The following is a 13,636-nucleotide window of genomic DNA, read 5'->3' on the forward strand; positions in this document are numbered from 1 at the left end:
TTCACTGTTGTTAGAATTTTTTGATCTTGACATGCTTGTAACTAGCATATTTAATGCATTACTAACAAGTGACCTTTGTCCCAAACCTCTCCTGCATTGTGCAGCACCCTCTCCTCTCCCCCCTCTCCCCTCTGCCCCCCTCCATCCCCCTCCTCCATTCCCCATCCCCTCCCCCTCCCCCTCCACCTCATCCCCTCCACCCCTCCCTCCCTCCTGCCCCCCCTCCATCCCCCCTCCCTCCTCCCTTCCCCATCCCCTCCACCCCTCCCTCCCTCCTCCCCCCCTCCATCCCCCTCCCTCCTCCCTTCCCCAACCCTCCCCTCCTCCTCTCCCTCCCCTCTCCTCCCTCCTCCCTTCCCCATCCCCTCCCCTCCCCCCTCCACCTCATCCCCTCCACCCCTCCCTCCCTCCTCCCCCCCTCCATCCCCCCTCCCTCCCCCCCCTCCATCCCCCCTCCCTCCTCCCTTCCCCATCCCCTCCACCCCTCCCTCCCTCCTCCCCCCCTCCATCCCCCTCCCTCCTCCCTTCCCCAACCCCTCCCCTCCCCCTCTCCCTCCCCTCTCCTCCCTCCTCCCTTCCCCATCCCCTCCCCTCCCCCCTCCACCTCATCCCCTCCACCCCTCCCTCCCTCCTCCCCCCCCTCCACCCCCCCTCCCTCCTCCCTTCCCCATCCCCTCCCCTCCCCCCTCCACCTCATCCCCTCCACCCTCCCTCCCTCCTCCCCCCCTCCATCCCCGCTCCCTCCTCCCTTCCCCATCCCCTCCCCCTCCCCCTCTCCCTCCCCTCTCCTCCCTCCTCCCTTCCCCATCCCCTCCCCCTCCCCCTCTCCTCTCCCTCCCCTCCTCCCTCCTCCCTTCCCCATCCCCTCCCCATCCTCTCTCCCCCTCCATCCCCCTCCATCCCCCCTCCCTCCCTTCCCCATCCCCTCCCCCCTCTCCCTCCCCTTCCTCCCTCCTCCCCCTCCCTCCTCCCTTCCCCATCCCCTCCCCCTCCCCCTCTCCCTCCTCCCCTCCTCCTTTCCCCATCCCCTCCCCATCCCCCTCTCCCTCCTCCTCCCTCCTCCCTTCCCCATCCCCTCCCCCTCCCCTCCCTCCCTCCACCCCTCCCTCCTCCCTTCCCCATCCCCTCCCCCTCCCCCTCCCTTCCTCCTCCACCGTCCCTCCTCCCTTCCTCCATCCCCTCCCCCTCCCCCTCTCCCCTCCCCTCTACCCCCTCCTTCCTCCCCTTCCCCTCCCCCTCCCATCCCCCTCCCTCCCTAGGAGATAGATTTAAACTTTAAAATGTGAATAACTTTAAAAATATAACACCGATTTCAATGAAACTTCTTCCATTAGCACCAAAGGGACGAGGGTGCGTAAGGGGGCAGGAGGGGAGGGGGGAGAGGGAGAGGAGGGGGTGGTGCACCAATGTAGGAGAGGTTTGGGCCCAACAGGTCCACTTGGTCTAGTTACATTTAAAAATCCAATGTTTATATGTGCATATATTTGTTGCAAAGAGCAGCGGAATTAGTTTAAGAAAACAACTGCAGATGCTGGTACAAATCGAAGGTATTTATTAACAAAATGCTGGAGTAACTCAGCAGGTCAGGCAGCATCTCAGGAGAGAAGGAATGGGTGATGTTTCGGGTCGAGACCCTTCTTCAGACTGATGTCAGGGGGGGCGGGACAAAGGAAGGATATAGGTGGAGACAGGAAGATAGAGGGAGATCTGGGAAGGGGGAGGGGAAGAGAGGGACAGAGGAACTATCTAAAGTTGGAGAAGTCGATGTCGTACCGCTGGGCTGCAAGCTGCCCAAGCGAAATATGACGTGCTGTTCCTCCAATTTCCGGTGGGCCTCACTATGGCACTGGAGGAGTCCCATGACAGAAAGGTCAGACTGGGAGTGGGAGGGGGAGTTGAAGTGCTCGGCCACCGGGAGATCAGATTGGCCAACGCGGACCGAGCGCAGGTGTTGAGCGAAGCGATCGCCGAGTCTGCGTTTGGTCTCGCCGATGTAAATAAGCTGACATCTGGAACAGCGGATGCAATAGCTAAGGTTGGAGGAGTTGGGTTCCTATCTCTCTGTACTCTTGGTCATCGTTCTTTCTTACCACCCTTCCGTGCTTTTGAAGCCATTGTTTCAACACAGTCGTAATAGGCACAGTTACCGAATAAAGTGATTTCTGCATATATTTTCCGTCGTAAGACCAAAGCTGATGTGAAGATATATGTAAAAACATCACCTATCTCACAGGAACTTGTGTTCCCCAGGAGGTGAGGGCTGCCTGGTGTTTTTAAGAAAGATACACCGTGTGTTCGCCCAGTTCTTACTTCATGACATTTTGCGTTAGATTCTGGACATCCAGGGGTTAATGAAAACCCATTCATCCTGGCAGCGAACATCATCTGGTTCCAGTATCACAACCACCTGGCCGCCCAGTTTAAAGCTCGCAACCCGACTTGGTCAGACGAGGACATATTCCAGCACGCGAGAAAGTGGGTTCTTGCCTCATTTCAGGTAAGGCAGCCTGAAGCAACGAGGAATCAAACGTCACACAACTCCCTGTTCAAGGGGGCACGTTCCCTGAGGATTATGTTAAATTGAATACGTTTTATTGAATTGAATAAGTTCTATTGGCCAAGTAGTATAAGAAAATAACTGCAGATGCTGGTACAAATCGATTTATTCACAAAATGCTGGAGTAACTCAGCAGGTCAGGCAGCATCTCGGGAGAGAAGGAATGGGTCTCGACCCGAAACGTCACCCATTCCTTCTCTCCCGAGATGCTGCCTGACCTGCTGAGTTACTCCAGCATTTTGTGAATAAATCTATTGGCCAAGTATGTACACATACAAGGAATGTGCCTCGGTGCTCCGCTCGCAAGTAACAACATGAACATACAGTAAACAATTAAGAATTAAACATAAAACATTAAAACAAAGCTAATCACCAAACTCTGGTAATCCCAGATAGACACAAAAATGCTGGAGCAACTCAGCGGGTCAGACAGCATCTCTGGATAAAAGGAATAGGTGACGTTTCAGGTTGGGACCCTTTTTCATAATCCCAGGCTTTTCCTCCCACTACAATCAGTCTGAAGAAGGGTCCCGACCCGAAACATCACCTACCCATGTTCTCCAGAGATGCTGCCTGACCAGTTGAGTTACTCCAGCACTTTTGTACCAACCAGCATCTGCAGTTCATTGTTTCCAGATGTTGGTTTACACAAAAGGGCACAAAGTGCTGGAATAACTCAAGTTTGAAGAAGTGTCTCGATCCAAAACATCACCTACCCATGTTCTCCAGAGATGCTGCCGGACCTGTTGAGGTACTTCGGTACTTTGTGTTCTATGCAAGATTCCAGCATCTGCAGTTCCACCTGCCCATCATAATCCAGGTTGAGAAGAAGAATTTACATTCACAACTGTGGTTGATTTTACATAAAAACACAGAAACATAGAAAATAGGTGCAGGAGCAGGCCATTTGGTCCTTTGAGCCAGCACCGCCATTCATACGATCATGGCTGATCGTCCAAAATCTGTACCCCATTCCTGCTTTCTCCCCATATCCCTTGATTCCGTTAGCCCTAAGATCTATATCGAACTCTCATGTGTAGAACGATCTGATTTAATTGGATAGCATGCAAACAAACGCTTTTCATCAGTTAATAAATTCATGTTATAGGAGCAGAATTAGGCCATTCGGCCCATCAAGCCTACTGCGCCATTCAATCATGGCTGATCTATCTCTCCCTCTCAGCTCCAGTCTCCTGACTTCTCCCCGTAACCCCTGACGGCCTTACTTTTCATATCGGTACAAGTGACCATAATAAACCCAAACCAATGTTGTACAAACTGAAGTCGCTGTTTTTTTGTTCATGAGGCTCCCCACTAACCATAGTCCTTTTCTGCAGAACATCGCACTGTATGAATGGTTACCTCACCACCTGGGACAACATTTACCCAATTACACAGGTAAGATGCAGGTGCAGGACTGCTCCATCGGAAAAGGGATTTTGAAACCTGCAAATTTGCCTTTACTAACCAGAAGCTGGGTTCCACAGATTACAAGAAGTTTATTGACCCTGGCATCTCGCCCGAGTTTCAAGTAGCTTCATTGAAATCCATCGCCACCATGGTACCACCTGGAGTTTACATGAGGTAAGAGAGCGAAGAAATTGGCTTATTTTATGTTTTTACAGATGCTCCCCATCATACGATGCTTTGACTTGCGTTATTTTGACTTTGCGATGGTCATGAGAGGATGAGAGATCTTATCGAAACATATAAGATTATTAAGGGGTTGGACACGTTAGAGGCAGGAAACATGTTCCCAATGTTGGGGGAGTCCAAACCAGGGGCCACAGTTTAAGAATAAGGGGTAGGCCATTTGGAACTGAGATGAGGAAAAACTTTTTCAGTCAGAGAGTTGTGAATCTGTGGAATTCTCTGCCTCAGAAGGCAGTGGAGGCCAATTCTCTGAATGCATTCAAGAGAGAGCTAGATAGAGCTCTTAAGGATAGCGGAGTCAGGGGGTATGGGGAGAAGGCAGGAACGGAGTACTGATTGAGAATGATCAGCCATGATCACATTGAATGGCAGTGCTGGCTCGAAGGGCCGAATGGCCTCCTCCTGCACCTATTGTCTATTGTCTATTGTCTATAACCCATGGCGAGCCACAGCTTGCTTCCGGCCACGGGATAAGGTGTATTAAATACAATACAATACAATACAATACAATATATCTTTATTGTCATTGTACAGGGGTACAACGAGATTGGGAATGCGCCTCCCATACGATGCAATAATTTAATTAGCTGTCAGTATTAATTTAAACAACCCAATGAAACAAATTGTAACAGTTTTAAAACAGAATAAAGTGCAAGTAGATCTGTGCCGGTTCACTGTGCGATGTGACCATCCGGCTCAGCAGGACCGGTTCACAGCAGCTATGGCCCTGGGGATGAAGCTGTTCCTGAGTCTGGAGGTGCGGGCGTAGAAGGCCTTGTATCGTCTGCCCGATGGTAGAAGTTCAAACAGACTGTTGCAGGGGTGTGAAGAGTCTTTGTGGATGCTGGTGGCTTTTCTGAAGCATCGTGTGTTGTAGATGCCCTCCAAGGCTGGCAGCTTTGTTCCGATGGTCCTCTGAGCTCTGCAGCTTTGTTCCGATGGTCCTCTGAGCTCTATGGACTACCCGCTGAAGAGCTTTCCTCTCTGCCTCCGTGCAGCTGAGGTACCACACAGGGATGCCATGTGTTAGGATGCTCTCTATGGTGCAGCGGTAGAATGTCGTCAGCAGCTGTTGGGGTAGACCAGACTTCTTCAGTGTTCTTAGGTAGAACAGTCGTTGCTGTGCCTTCTTGACCAGCGCAGCAGTGTTATTGGACCATGTTAGGTCCTCCGAAATGTGAGTGCCCAGAAACGTGAAGCTGGACACTCTCTCCACACTGTCCCCGTTCATAAGGATGCATTTCGACTTACGATAGTTTTGGTTTCCGATGTGTTTCTCAGAACGTTGCCCCATCGTAAGTTGTGGAGCACCTGTACATTGCTTTCTCGATACAAGCCATGCATTTACTTGGTGTAATGGTACTCTTTCTGCTGCATTGCCCAGACTGATGTACTTTTCCAAAGACGAACACCCAAAGGCCAAAAGCCATCCCATTTGGTGGAGTCAAGAGTCAAGAGTGTGTTATTGTCATGCACCCCAGGCAGAATAATGACATTCTTACCTGCAGTGGCACAACAGAACATGTAAACATTGTACACTAAGCAATATAATAAACAAGGAAAACAGTTCATTGTGCTGTACATATAATAACTAATAACAAGAACATTAATAACTAGGCTAGAGTTCTACGTTTCTCATCCACTCCCAGCAACTTACAGATGCCAATTAAGCGACAAACCTGTGTGTCTTTGGGATGTGGGAGGAAACCAGAGCACCTGGAGAAAACAGGGAGAACGTGCAAACTCCACACGAACAGCACCCGAGGTCAGGATCGAACCCGGGTCTCTGAACCAGCTGTGCCACATTGTGAAAGAGTTGTCCCTTGGGTTCATATTCAATCTGCCCCCTCTCAACCTGTTCCCTTCGGTTCTTGAATCCCGACACTGGGAAAATCTCCCCGAGCATTCAACCCTATATATTCCAACAAAGAAAGTGTTATTTTTATGCTCCATCGCCTTTAGGTCTTCTCATGGGGAATGCGTGCCCATATTTTTAGTTCAATTTAGAGATACAGCGTGGAAACAGGTCATTTGGTCCACCCGGTCTGTGCCGACCAGCGATCCCCCACACACTAATTCGATCTTACGCACCACGGTCAATTAGCCAATTGGCGCACAAACCTGTAGGTCTTTGGAGTGTGGGAAGAAACCGGAGCACCCAGCAGGAACCTATGGTCACAGAGAGAATGTCTACACTCCATACAGACAGCACCCATAGTCAGGATCGAACCCAGGTCTCTGGCGCTGTGAGTCAGCATCTCTACAGAATACTATGTTTACATTTTCTGTTGTGCTGCCACAAGTAAAGAATTTCATTTTTTTAATCTAGGACATAGAAACATAGAAGCAGGAGAAGGCCATACGGCCCTTTGAGCCAGCACCGCCATTCACTGTGCTCACGGCTGTTCATCCAGAATCAGTACCCTGTTCCTGCTTTCTTCCCATATCCCTTGATTCTGTTAGCCCTAAGAGCTCTATCCAACTCTCTCTTGAAAGCATCCAGTGAATTGGCCTCCACCGCCTTCTGTGGCAGAGAATTCCACAGATTCACAACTCTCCGAGTGAAAACGTTTTTCCCTCACCTCAGTCCTAAATGGCCTACCCCATATTCTTAAACCGTGACCCCTGGTTCTGGACTCCCCCAACATTGAGAACATTTTGCATATCCTGCATCTAGCCTGTCCAATCCCTTCAGAATTGTATATGTTTCTACAAAATCTCCTCTCATCCTTCTAAATTCCAGTGAATACAAGCCCAGTCGACCCATTCTTTCATTATATGTTAGTCCCGCCAGACCAGGAATTAACCTGGTGAACCTTCACTGCATTCCTTCAATAGCAAGAATGTCCTTCCTCAAATTATAAGTCCAACTCAACATATGACAATAAAACACTCTTGACTCTGGACTACCACTGCACCCTTGTGCCACCCCAATTAAAAAGCAAATAGACAAATAGACCAAAGACAAATAGACCTACCTGCTCAATAGAAATCAAATGGTCCAGGAAATGGACAAAATGAAAGGGGAATACCTGGCTGGAAATACCTGGCATGTCAAACAGCAATTGTGGAGAAGAGGGAGAGAGAGAGTTAATATTTCAGGTCAATAGCTTTTCATCGTTTCAGTGCCCGGTGTGGCTCGGCCGTTGGACTTAACATCGCCCGGTGCGGCCGCGGGACGTTTCGGTGCCCGGGGCGGCTCGGCCGGGGGGCCTTCCATCCCCTTGCGGGGGCTGTGCGTGTCGTTTGCCTCGGTAGGGGTCGAGCTGCCTGTCCGTGGGTGCGGGGGGAAGAGAGGGGAAGTTTTGTTGCCTCCATCACAGTGAGGGGGTGTTTGGAGTCACTGTGATGGATGTTTGTGTTGGGGTCGGGTGTCCTGTGTTCTTTTCTTTTTTGCTGTATTTTGTGTGACTGCTGAAATTTCGCTCGGTGTTGTGCCGAGTGACAATAAAGTGTTGTTATGTTATGTTATGTTATGTTATCAGCTTGTCCATTGTTCCATTTTGTCAGCATTTGCAGAGATTTGTTTATATAATGGGCCTGGCTCCTCATCCTGGCCTTTTACATAAACAAACGGAGTTACTTTGAGGTTAACAGCGTGAACTCTGTATGGAATATATTGCTTGAGAAAACATTGCCAAGCCTGGAGTGTTATTTAAGACTAGACCAAGTGGGCCCAAACCTTTCCTGCATTAGTGCAGCACCCTCTCCTCCCCCCCTCCCCTCCATACTCGCTCCCCTCCGTCCCCCTCCGCCTCCATCCCCCTCAACCCCCCTTATCCTCCCTCCCCCCTCCCTCCCCCCTCCCTCTCCCCCTCCCTCCTCCACCCCCTCCCACCCCACTCCTCCTCCTTCCCCCCTCCCCCCTCCCTCCCTCCTCCCTCCCTAGGAGATAGATTTAAACTTTAAAATGTGAATAACTTTAAAAAATATAACACCGATTTCAATGAAACTTCTTCCATTAGCACCGAAGGGACGACGGTGAGTAAAGTGGGCCTACAATTGTCACGCTATCGTGTACCGTTTAGGCTGTAGTTCAAGAACAAACAAATAAACGAGAGTTTTAGTGTATAGATAAGATTAAGAGGGGATTAAGAGACAGTGGCGCAGTGGTAGATTTACTGCCTCACAGTGCCAGGGTTCAATCCTATCTACGGGTGCTGTCTGTATGGAGTTTGCATGTTCTTCCTGTGACCATGTGGGTTTTCTCCGGGTGCCCCCGTTTCCTCCCACACTCCAAGACGTACAGATTTGTAGGTTAACTGGCTTCGGTAAAATTGTAAATTGTCCCTAGTGTGTAGGATGGTGCTAGTGTACGGGGTGATAGCTGGTCTACACGGACTCAGGGGGCTTAAGGGCCTGTTTCAGCCCTGTATCTCTAGAGCCTAAAGCCTAACGTACACTATTCACCTGGAGAGGTTGGGATGTAAAATCCCACCTCACGGGAGAGAAGTTAGGGCCACAGACTTCAGAACATCAGAAAGGAGTTACGAATGGAATGGTGAAGGTCTGGAACTCACGTAGGGAGGAACTGCAGATGCTGGTTTCAACTGAATTCAGACACAAAAAGCTGGAGTAACTCAACGGGTCAGGCAGCATCTCTGGCGAAAAGGTCTAGGTGGCGTTTCAGGTCGAGACCCTGGCAGCACCTTTCCGACAGAAACAAGAAAGGTCTCGTCCCGAAACCTCACCTATTCCTTTCCTCCAGAGACGATGCCTGGCCTGCTGAGTTGCTCCAGCTTTTTGTGTCTATCTATGATTAAGCAATACATGGTTGCATCTCACTGTTCCTCTGGTCTACGTTTCTCTCCTGCCCCACCACAGGAACAGGACCTGTGCGTTCCGCCAGGTCCGTGGCATTTCCAACAGAGAGTCTCCAGCCATTCGTCTGTGCAACAACTTCTGGAACAGACAGGTAAAGACTTTGAACCGTTCGAGACTGCTTCACATTGGATGAATAGCTCAACCTCTAGGTCCCCTTTGTTGGTCTTTGCTGCCCCATGTTAATCACAAAAGACCCAAAACATCTAAGCTTGTCCAGACTGAACCTTGAGTTCCCTCTTCACTCAGAGTCAGTGCGACTATCAAGATGGTAGATGCCCTGTTTCATTGGATCCTGTTTGTCTTGTGAGCCTATTAGGGCCAATGGTCTTCAGAAGTCTTGCGACAAACATCATAACATCGTAAAGACTGCAGGACATAAGCCATGACCAGTGACCCCATTCTGTTGAGCTGGGTCTGTGCAGATTCAACGGTGCATTTTAGCAGGGAATTAATTACGCACTTCAATGTAAAAATAAATGATTTAGGAAGGAACTGCAGATGCTGGTTTACACTGAAGATAGACACAAAATGCTGGAGTAACTCATCGGGACAGGCAGCATCTCTGGATATAGAAACGTATAAAATTATAAAAGGACTGGACAAGTTAGATGCAGGAAAAATGTTCCCAATGTTGGGGAGTCCAGAACCAGGGGCCACAGTCAAAGAATAAAGGGAAGGCCATTTAAAACTGAGGTGAGAAAAAACTTTTTCACCCAAAGAGTTGTGAATTTGTGGAATTCTCTGCCACAGAAGGCAGTGGAGGCCAATTCACTGGATGAATTTAAAAGAGAGTTATATAGAGCTCTAGGGGCTAGTGGAATCAAGGGAGAAGGCAGGCAAGGGTTACTGATTGTGGAAACTGCTTCTGCCATGCATCCGCCCACTCACACAACCTGTCCAAGTCACCCTGCAACCTCATAGCATCTTCCTCACAGTTCACACTACCACCCAGCTTTGTATCATCTGCAAATTTGCTAATGATACTTTTAATCGCTTCATCCAAGTCATTAATGTATATTGTAAATAGATGTGGTCGCAGCACCGAGCCTTGCGGTACCCCACTAGTCACTGCCTGCCATTCTGAAAGGGACCCATTTATCCCCACTCTTTGCTTTCTGTCTGCCAACCAACTTTCTATCCATGTCAGTACCCTACCCCCAATACCATGTGCTCTAATTTTGCCCACTAATCTCCTATGTGGGACCTTGTCGAAGGCTTTCTGAAAGTCGAGGTACATCACATCCACCGGCTCTCCCCTGTCAATTTTCCTAGTTACATCCTCAAAAAATTCCAGAAGATTAGTCAAGCATGATTTGCCCTTCATAAATCCATGCTGACTCGGAACGATCCTGTTACTGCTATCCAAATGCTTCGCAATCTCATCTTTTATAATTGACTCCAGCATCTTCCCCACCACTGATGTCAGTCTAACTGGTCTATAATTTTCCATTTTCTCTCTCCCTCCTTTCTTAAAAAGTGGGATAACATTAGCTACCCTACAATCCAAAGGAACTGATCCTGAATCTATAGAACATTGGAAAATGATCACCAATGCATCCACAATTTCTAGCGCCACCTCCTTAAGTACCCTGGGATGCAGACCATCAGGCCCTGGGGATTTATCAGCCTTCAGTCCCATCAGTCTACCCAACACCATTTCCTGCCTAATGTGGATTTCCTTCAGTTCCTCCGTCACCCTAGGATCTCTGGCCACTAGAACATCTGGGAGATTGTTTGTATCTTCCTTAGTGAAGACAGATCCAAAGTACCGGTTCAACTCGTCTGCCATTTCCTTGTTCCCCATAATAAATTCCCCTGCTTCTGTCTTCAAGGGACCCACATTTGCCTTGACTATTTTTTTCCTCTTCGCGTACCTAAAAAAGCTTTTGCTATCCTCCTTTATATTATTGGCTAGCTTACCCTCGTACCTCATCTTTTCTCCCCGTATTACCTTTTTAGTTATCTTCTGTTTCTCTTTAAAAGAGTCCAAATCCTCTGGCTTCCCACTCTTCTTTGCTATGTTATACCTCTTCTCTTTTATTTTTATGCTGTCCTTGACTTCCTTTGTCAGCCATAGGTGCCTCTTTCTCCCCTTAGAATCTTTCCTCCTCTTTGGGATAAATTGATCCTGCAATTTCTGCATTATTCCCAGGAATACCTGCCATTGCTGTTCCACCGTCATCCCTGCTAAGGCCTCCTTCCAGTCAAATCTGGCCAGCTCCTGCCTCATGCCTCTGTAATCCCCTTTGCTATACTGTAATACTGACACTTCCGATTTTCCCTTCTCCCACTCAATTTGTAGAGTAAAACTTATCATATTGTGATCACTGCCTCCTAATGGCTCTTTTACCTCGAGTCCCCTTATCAGATCAGGTTCATTACACAACACTAAATCCAGAATTGCCTTCTCCCTGGTAGGCTCCAGTACAAGCTGTTCTAAGAAACCATCTCGGAGGCACTCCACAAACTCTCTTTCCTGGGGTCCATTACCAACCTGATTTTCCCAGTCTACCTGCATGTTGAAATCTCCCATAACCACCGTAGCATTACATTTGCGACATGCCAATTTTAGCTCTTGATTCAACTTGCACCCTATGTCGAGGCTACTGTTTGGGGTTCTAAACTTTTGATTCCAAAACAGATGAAGATTATCATCACTCATACGGAAAGCTGAAAATCTTTATCTCCAACAAAATTCAAAACAATTTATTTAAAACGGAGAATTGGTTATCAAGTCCAAACTGAAAATAAAATCCTGAAGAAGTGAGAAAATTCTGGAGGGCTGTATACATCATATTGACCAAAGCATTTTCAGGAATCAATTTTATCCAAACTGTAAAGAAAGCAGTTAACACTAAACTAAACTAAACTAAACTAAACTAAACTAAACTAAACTAAAATGGTTATTAGAAGGACAAGGGATTAAAAGTACCATTAGCAAATTTGCAGATGATACTAAGCTGGGGGGTAGTGTGAATTGTGAGGAAGATGCAATAAGGCTGCAGGGTGACTTGGACAGGTTGTGTGAGTGGGCGGATACATGGCAGATGCAGTTTAATGTAGATAAGTGTGAGGTTATTCACTTTGGAAGTAAGAATAGAAAGGCAGATTATTATCTGAATGGTGTCAAGTTAGGAGGAGGGGGAGTTCAACGAGATCTGGGTGTCCTAGTGCATCAGTCAATGAAAGGAAGCATGCAGGTACAGCAGGCAGTGAAGAAAGCCAATGGAATGTTGGCCTTCGTAACAAGAGGAGTTGAGTATAGGAGCAAAGAGGTCCTTCTACAGTTGTACCGGGCCCTGGTGAGACCGCACCTGGAGTACTGTGTGCAGTTTTGGTCTCCAAATTTGAGGAAGGATATTCTTGCTATGGAGGGCGTGCAGCGTAGGTTCACTAGGTTAATTCCCGGAATGGCGGGACTGTCGTATGTTGAAAGGCTGGAGCGATTGGGCTTGTATACACTGGAATTTAGAAGGATGAGGGGGGATCTTATTGAAACATATAAGATAATTAGGGGATTGGACACATTAGAGGCAGATAACATGTTCCCAATGTTGGGGGAGTCCAGAACAAGGGGCCACAGTTTAAGAATAAGGGGTAGGCCATTTAGAACGGAGATGAGGAAGAACTTTTTCAGTCAGAGGGTGGTGAAGGTGTGGAATTCTCTGCCTCAGAAGGCAGTGGAGGCCAGTTCGTTGGATGCTTTCAAGAGAGAGCTGGATAGAGCTCTTAAGGATAGCGGATTGAGGGGGTATGGGGAGAAGGCAGGAACGGGGTACTGATTGAGAGTGATCAGCCATGATCGCATTGAATGGCGGTGCTGGCTCGAAGGGCTGAATGGCCGAATGGCCTACTCATGCACCTATTGTCTATTGTCTATTGTCTATTGTCTATTGTCTATTGACAAGGTTTATTAATATATTTTTCAGAAGCCGAATCTACAAAGTGCCATTGATTTCGAGGAGTTAATCTTTGGGATGGCATCTCAAGTTGCTGAGAGAGAGGACAACATTATAGTTGAAGACCTGAGAGGTAATCCATTTTATTTACTGTTTCAGCAAAGTGGTCAGCTGGCGGATCAATTGTACGCCATGCAGTTACACTGATGGTGGGAGATTGTTGCCACGAAAGGGAAAAGATGTGGGAGATTGCGGAGTACAGTTAGCAGTCTGCTCTGTCATTGATTCGGCAGATCCTAACATGGACTTAATGTGTTCTTGCATTTAGCTCAGAAGGCTGTTGGTTCAACTCCAGTAGAAACAAGGAACTGCAGATGCTGATTTACAACAAAAAAAATACACAAGGTTCTGGAGTAATTCAGCGAGTCAGGTAGCATCTCAGGGGAACATGGATAGGGTTAGGACTCTTCTTCAGACTTTCTTCAGACAAAGGTAGAGTGGATGTGGAGAGGATGTTTCCACTAGTGGGAGAGTCTACGACCAGAGGTCATAGCCTCAGAATTAAAGGATGTCCCTTTAGGAAGCAGATGAGGAGGAATTTCGTCAGTCAGAGGGTGGTGAGTCTATGGAATTCTGCCACAGAAGGCTGCCGAGGCCATGTCAATTGATATTTTTAAGGCAGAGATAGACAGATTCTTGATTA

At 48.1% G+C, this 13,636-nt stretch overlaps 1 protein-coding gene across 1 annotated transcript in view; it reads left to right on the forward strand.

Annotated features, from left to right (window-relative positions):
- The first annotated feature begins 31 nt into the window (after positions 1–31).
- Positions 32–13,636, forward strand: part of LOC144610865 (dual oxidase 2-like) — a 78,953-nt gene continuing 65,348 nt past the window's right edge. Inside the window, exons 1-6 of the mRNA XM_078429834.1 lie at positions 32–68; positions 2,331–2,497; positions 3,895–3,955; positions 4,045–4,141; positions 9,035–9,125; positions 12,964–13,066. Of these exons, the coding sequence (XP_078285960.1) occupies positions 32–68; positions 2,331–2,497; positions 3,895–3,955; positions 4,045–4,141; positions 9,035–9,125; positions 12,964–13,066 (556 nt within the window). The remainder of the gene's footprint in view (positions 69–2,330; positions 2,498–3,894; positions 3,956–4,044; positions 4,142–9,034; positions 9,126–12,963; positions 13,067–13,636) is intronic.

This window comes from Rhinoraja longicauda, chromosome 38 (genome assembly GCF_053455715.1).
Source record: "Rhinoraja longicauda isolate Sanriku21f chromosome 38, sRhiLon1.1, whole genome shotgun sequence".
NCBI classification, from domain to species: Eukaryota; Metazoa; Chordata; class Chondrichthyes; order Rajiformes; family Arhynchobatidae; genus Rhinoraja; species Rhinoraja longicauda.